General features: G+C 49.0%; 1 protein-coding gene across 2 annotated transcripts; it reads left to right on the forward strand.

Annotated features, from left to right (window-relative positions):
* Positions 1-233: 233 nt before the first annotated feature.
* aimp2 (aminoacyl tRNA synthetase complex interacting multifunctional protein 2) lies at positions 234-5,607 on the forward strand. 2 transcript variants are annotated; one of them, XM_046305189.1, is made up of 4 exons: positions 234-507; positions 1,924-2,139; positions 2,397-2,631; positions 4,659-5,607. In XM_046305189.1, exons 1-4 carry the CDS (start codon positions 379-381, stop codon positions 5,045-5,047), a joined length of 969 nt encoding a protein of 322 aa, XP_046161145.1. In that variant the 5' UTR covers positions 234-378; the 3' UTR covers positions 5,048-5,607. The 2 variants fall into 2 exon arrangements, with proteins under 2 accessions (XP_046161145.1, XP_046161146.1); XM_046305190.1 differs by having other exon boundaries at positions 238-393.
* Positions 5,608-6,818: the final 1,211 nt, after the last annotated feature.

Raw genomic sequence — 6,818 nt, forward strand, 5'->3', positions numbered from 1 at the left:
CTTAAAAAAAAAAAAGTTAAACTGGTTGTCTTCCCACCTGCCCTGAATGACGCGTCGCCACCATTAAGCAATAACTGCAGAAGCTACAGTATATTAGACTAGGACTAGTCATTAGCTGCATAGGGAGAAGGTTTTACCATACCTGGTCCGGATGGACCTGATCAAATCAAAGATGTCGGTAACAACTAACATCAACTAACATCCTCTCTGAGCGAATCACTTTCACCGGATGTGACGTAAGACACTGAGTCGGGCATCCTTCCTTTCGGTCGCAGGCTGCACGTAGCTGCAGCGGTCTGATAACGTCCCCAGAAGTCAGCTGTTGCTGGAATATCGGTTGTTATTGGTTCTTTTGGAGGGCACTAACCACCCAACAATATGCCCATGTACCAGGTAAAGCCCGTCTTTGGGGATGACATAAAGACTGATTTGCCAACCTGCATGTACAAGTTGCCGAATATCCACGCGCAGAGAAGTGCAAGTGGCTGCTCGGAACATGCGCTTCAGGTAACTAACGTTATTTGAAATCCGACCATAAATGGACTAGCTAATATCACTAATGTCATGAATTAACAAGCCAGCTAATAAATGTGACATTTTGCCGTCAAAAATGAGCTAACGTTACATAGCCCCACAACAACAACAGTTAGATCATTTGCCAGAAAATTATCTAACGTTAGCCTAGCTTCAACCCGACCAATCTCCTATTCGGCTGATGCAATGTGTGGCTGACTAACGTAATTTGAGTTAACTACTGTAGCTAGATGTTTTGGTTGTGCCCCCCAGAATTTGTGAAAGGACGTTACCAGTACTCCGAACGTATATTTTCAACTACAGAGTTAGTTAGATTTTAGCAGCCAGCATATGATTGGCCCAGGTCAGACATTTTGTGTGCTAGACTGAATGGATGATATGGGTGGGTGTAACTGACTGCCTTTAATTTACTACTGTAGTTAGTTAACGTTAGCGAGACAGCAACAAAAACATGTCATTATACAGTATAATGAACAACTAGGTTATATAGACGTGCTGTCATTTCTAGTAGCCTTTTTCTATGTGATGGTATGTAGGCTAATGGATTCAGCCATAGCCGAGCCTAATATTATAATGTTGCTAGCTGGCTATAGGAATGGCTCTGAATTCATCCTGATCAACAATGACTCCCTGTTTACAATCATCCGACCACATTATCTAGCTACTTTATAAGAACGAGTCAATGACACATTACTGTTTTCATGTTTGGTGTTTTGTTGACAGCTCACCTAAAGATTTCCTCAGGAAATTATTTCTTGGCAATCAATCCCTTCACATTCAGTCCCCCTCAAACAATTATCTGCCTGACTACATAGTCCCTCAGTGTGACAAAGGCCTAGCCAATGTTGCACTGAAAGTTGCTAACATTGTGTTGATTCGATGACAATTGCCACATTATTATTATATTATTATTATTATTATATTAAAGTTTTTAGATGCACTATTGTAAAGTGAATGTTCCACTGGATGTCATAAGGTGAATGCACCAATTTGTAAGTCGCTCTGGATAAGAGCGTCTGCTAAATCACTTAAATGTAATGTAAATGTAAAGAGAAACGTTGATAGTGTTAACTAACAGGGAAAACTCTAGAAAGTTGAGAAGTTCAATCTATCGGCAATCCCGGGGGAGTTGCGTGCCTGCCTGCAGCTTGGAGGGAACATTGGACTTAACATGAATGATCATGTATGTATTGTGTTAACACATTTCCTTCACAGGGCCCTGAGGGCAGCATGGGCATGTTTGTTTGTGGCAGGGTGTGTTTACTTTCTCTTTTTGTCAGACAGGTGGACCCTGCAGTACAGGCTTTGGAGCTGCGTCAGCATAAAATCAAGTGTTTGTCTCAATGTACTATATCTGTGTTAACCATAGCTCTCCCCTCCCCCCTGTAGAATGGGACAGAGGTGGACCCTGCGTTCAGAGACCTGGAGGTACGTCAGGATAAGATCATGCGCAGGCTCTATGAACTGAAGGCTGCTGTGGATGGCCTGGCCAAGACCGTGACCACACCCGACGCTGACCTGGACCAGACTGTGACCTCTCTCTCCCAGAGTCCCACAGCCACATCCTTTAGTGGCACTGCAGACCTGGACTCCCTACTGGGCAAGGTGAGGAATAGAGCTCTTGTCTGTTAAATATCTTATAGAAATAGAGCTCTTGTCAATTATAGGAATCGAGCTCTTGTCTGTTAGAAATCTTATAGGAGTAGAGCTTTTGTCTGTTAGAGATCTTATAGGAATAGCAATTCATTAAGTTGAGTTTCGTCAATACGCCACATAATTTGTCTATTTCGGCTGTGCCACGACTCAAGTTTGTTGGAAACTCCTTAAGAGGGTATCATCATAATTTGTCCTGTACCCATTAGGACCTTGGTGCCCTCCGGGACATTGTGATCAACGCCAATCCGGCACGACCACCCCTCACTCTGCTGGTGCTCCACGCAATGCTGTGCCAGCGCTACCGGGTGCTCTCCAGTGTGCATGTCCACTCATCAGTGTCTGGTGTGCCCGCGCAGCTGCTCTCCTGCCTGGGGCCGCGCCACGCAGACAGCTACGTCCGCCAGCGTTTCCAGCTGGGCTTCACCCTTATATGGAAAGATGGTGAGGGTTGGGGGTAGTCAGAGACAGGATAGTAAAAGAGTAGAAAGTTTAGAGTGGGAACTGTGGGTGGGCAGATTGGGTTAAGTGAAGGGGGTGGAGATACTGGGTAGAAAAAGAGGGGAATGTTGGGAGAGGGGGGTAGAAAGAGTAGTGGAGTGAGAGACAGGGTATGGCTAGGAATGTCTCCTAGCTTTGAACTGATGTGACTGGGCTAGGTTAGGGAGATGTGATGTCAGACATACTAGTATCGCTCACCATTTACTATTCATATGTATAGACAATGTGTCCTTTTGTTGTTAGCTGCTTTCAACATTTTTAACACCTATTTAGATTATCTTTGGAGAAAATGTACCTTTCTCCTCTCATCCCTTGCCCTCTCTCTTCCGTCTCCCTCTCTCTTCCGTCTCCCTCTCTCTTCCGTCTCCCTCTCTTCCGTCTCCCTCTCTCTTCCGTCTCCCTCTCTCTTCCGTCTCCCTCTCTCTTCCGTCTCCCTCTCTCTTCCGTCTCCCCCTCTCTTCCGTCTCCCTCTCTCTTCCGTCTCCCTCTCTCTTCCGTCTCCCTCTCTCTTCCGTCTCCCTCTCTCTTCCGTCTCCCTCTCTCTTCCGTCTCCCTCTCTCTTCCGTCTCCCTCTCTCTTCCGTCTCCCTCTCTCTTCCGTCTCCCTCTCTCTTCCGTCTCCCTCTCTCTTCCGTCTCCCTCTCTCTTCCGTCTCCCTCTCTCTTCCGTCTCCCCTCTCTTCCGTCTCCCCTCTCTTCCGTCTCCCCTCTCTTCCGTCTCCCCTCTCTTCCGTCTCCCCTCTCTTCCGTCTCTCTTCGCCTCCCCTCTCCGTCTCCCCTCTCTCTCCCTCTCTTCCGTCTCCCCTCTCTTCCGTCTCCCCTCTCTTCCGTCTCCCCTCTCTTCCGTCTCCCCTCTCTTCCGCTCGTCTCCTCTTCTCGTCTCTCTCTCTCCCTCTCTCCGCTCGTCTCCCCTCTCTTCCGCCTCCCTCTCTTCCGCCCTCTCTCTCTCCGCCCGTCTCCCTCTCTTCCGCCCTCTCTCTCTCTCCCCTCTCTTCCGCCCTCTCTCTTCCGCCCGTCTCCCCTCTTCTCTCCCCTCTCTTCCGCCCTCTCTCTCTTCTCTCTCCCCTCTCTTCCGCCCTCTCTCTCTCTCTCCCTCTCTTCCGCTCGTCTCCCCTCTCTTCCGCTCTCTCTCTCTCTCTCGCTCCCTCTCTCTCTCTCTCTCTCTCCCCTCTCTTCCTCTCGTCTCCCCTCTCTCTCTCGCTCTCTCTCTCTCTCTCTCTCTCTCTCTCTCTCTCTCTCTCTCTCTCTCCCTCTCTCTCTCTCTCGCCCTCTCTCTCTCTCGCCCTCTCTCTCTCTCTCTCGCCCTCTCTCTCTCTCGCCCTCTCTCTCTCTCTCTCTCTCTCTCTCTCTCTCTCCCTCTCTCTCTCTCTCTCTCTCTCTCTCTCTCTCTCGCCCTCTCTCTCTCTCGCCCTCTCTCTCTCTCTCTCGCCCTCTCTCTCTCTCGCCCTCTCTCTCTCTCTCTCGCCCTCTCTCTCGCCTCTCTCTCTCTCGCCCTCTCTCTCTCTCTCGCCCTCTCTCTCTCTCTCTCTCTCTCTCTCTCTCGCCCTCTCTCTCTCTCTCTCTCTCTCGCCCTCTCTCTCGCCCTCTCTCTCGCCCTCTCTCTCTCTCTCTCGCCCTCTCTCTCTCTCTCTCTCCGCCCTCTCTCTCTCTCTCTCTCGCCCCTCTCTCTCTCTCCCCTCTCTCTCGCCCCCTCTCTCTCTCTCGCCCTCTCTCCTCCCCCTCTCTCTCTCCCGCCCTCTCTCTCTCGCCCCTCTCTCTCTCCCCTCTCTCTCTCTCTCGCCCCGTCTCTCTCTCTCTCGCCCCCCCTCGCTCTCTCTCTCTCTCTCTCTCCCGCCCCTCTCTCTCTCTCTCCCGCCCCTCTCTCTCTCTCTCTCTCTCTCTCTCTCTCTCTCTCTCTCTCTCGCTCTCTCTCTCTCTCGCCCCCTCCTCTCTCTCTCTCGCCCTCTCTCTCTCTCGCCCTCTCTCTCTCTAGTCTCCAAGCTGCAGATGAAGTTCAGCATTCAGAACATGTGCCCCATCGAGGGCGAGGCCAACGTGGCGCGCTTCTTGTTCCGCCTCGTTGCCCCTTACCCCAGCGACCCCGCCCTGGCTACACTGGTGGACAGTTGGGTGGACACAGCCTTCTTCCAGCTGGCTGAGGGCAGCGCTAAGGAGCGGTCGGCAGTCCTCCGCGCCCTCAACAGCACTTTGGGTCGCGACCCCTGGCTGGCCGGTCCCGAGCTCTCGCTGGCTGACATCGCCTGTTACTGCTGCGTCCTCCAGACAGGCCCTGCCGCCTCCTCTCCGGCCAACGTCCAGCGCTGGCTTAAAGCATGTGAGAACCTGGGCCACTTTGGCCCCGCCAAACCTCTACTGCAGTGACCACAGCTGCCTATCAGATCTCAGGGTGCTTCAATGGAGTAGGTAGAAGATACCCACTAGTCATTGATCCAGAGTCAGATATTGCCCCAGTCCCCTTGTTGGGAATAGAGGTTTTGGGGTGAAGTAGTAGTCTGACCCTAGATCTGTGTACGGGTGACTTCTAGCTGGAGCGCCACCAGGGCCCAGCCTATGGGGTTTAACTGTATCTCTGCACTGTGCTCAGAACGAAAAGGGAATAATTGAATACACCTGTCACATCCCAATACTCTAGAAATGCTCCCTTACTCCCTTACTTGTGTATCTAAGCTTTGCAATGACTGAACAGATATAGATAGCTGTAAACACAGTTCTCCCTCCCTCGTGCCTAACAAGATGATCTACACAGATGGGTGTGTGTGTGGGGGCGTGGTAATGGGGTGTGACTTGCTGTTTAACTAAAGAAGCGGTTGAATGTGACGCAACAGGACCTACTGATGTGGTATCTACAGTATGAAAAGTAAAACTTTGTAGCGTTTTTGTTCTTAAATCACTAAAATGTCCACTTTGGATCAAACTTTGAACTGTGGTTTCCTCTGTTTCTTTTGTCAGTATGTATGGTTAGTTTCAGCTTTCGTTCATCGCTTGAACCCTACTTCACTTATATAACCTGAGAAAGAATGAGACTGTTAATTTGTGACATCAATGAGTGTAGCTGTACAAAACATCAGAAACACCTGCTCTTTCCATGAGACTGACCAGGTGAATCCATGTGAAATGTCACTTGTTAAATCCACTTCAGTCAGTGTAGATGAAGGGGAGGAGCCAGGTTAAAGAAGGATTATTAAGCCTTGAGACAATTAGACATGAAGTGTGTGTGTCATTTAGAGAGTGAATGGGCAAGACAAAAATATTGAAGTGCATTTGAACAGGACATGGTAGTAGGTGGCAGGCTCACCTGTTTGTGTCAAGAACTGCAACGCTGCTGGGTTTTTCATGCTAAAGTCTCCCGTGTGTATCAAGAATGGTCCACCACCCAAAGGACATCCAGCCAACTGGAGTCAAAATGGGTCAGCATCCCTGTGGAAGGCTTTCGACACCTTGTAGAGTCCATGCCCTGATGAAATGAGGCTGTTCTAAGAGCAGAAGAGGGGCTAAGTCAATATTAGGAAGGTGTTCCTAATGTTTTGTACACTCAGTGTAAGTGTTACACACAGAATGACCTTGAAGGGATACTTCACCCGCATTACAAAAGGACCTCTTGGTTTCATCCAGGCCTCGTTTTGTATCACTTTCCAATTATAAAACTGGGGGGGGCAAAAATGCTATTTCAGAACGTGTTGGGGGGCCATATCTCCCCCCCCTGTCCGCTGTAAAAGTTGCGCCCCTGGTTTCCTTACCATACCAGCAGTCTATGGACAAGGTCAGACATGAATCTATGCTGTGGTTTACCTGGTCACTGTCTCTGTGGCACAAATCCAATGCAAGTCAACATCTAATATATTTGTTTTTTTTTCCGCTTCATGTCTGCATCATCTTAAAGTAACTTAATTGAGCTACACAATCAATTTTAGATTGAGATCAATATGAACTTAATGCCACATCTGATCTATTGTAAATTAGTTTGGTAAAGCAAGCACTAACTACTGCAGTAGGTTGTCTGGGGTTTCACAGATGGTGTGACAAACGCTAAGAAGAGGAACAGATTGTACGGTCTGGCTGAAACACTTGTTATGTCATCACATAATGGTATTTCTATATTCTTCAAAGACTCTTAATGTTATTTTCTATATTA

The sequence above is a fragment of the Oncorhynchus gorbuscha genome, linkage group LG16 (assembly GCF_021184085.1).
Source record: "Oncorhynchus gorbuscha isolate QuinsamMale2020 ecotype Even-year linkage group LG16, OgorEven_v1.0, whole genome shotgun sequence".
Lineage (NCBI taxonomy): Eukaryota > Metazoa > Chordata > Actinopteri > Salmoniformes > Salmonidae > Oncorhynchus > Oncorhynchus gorbuscha.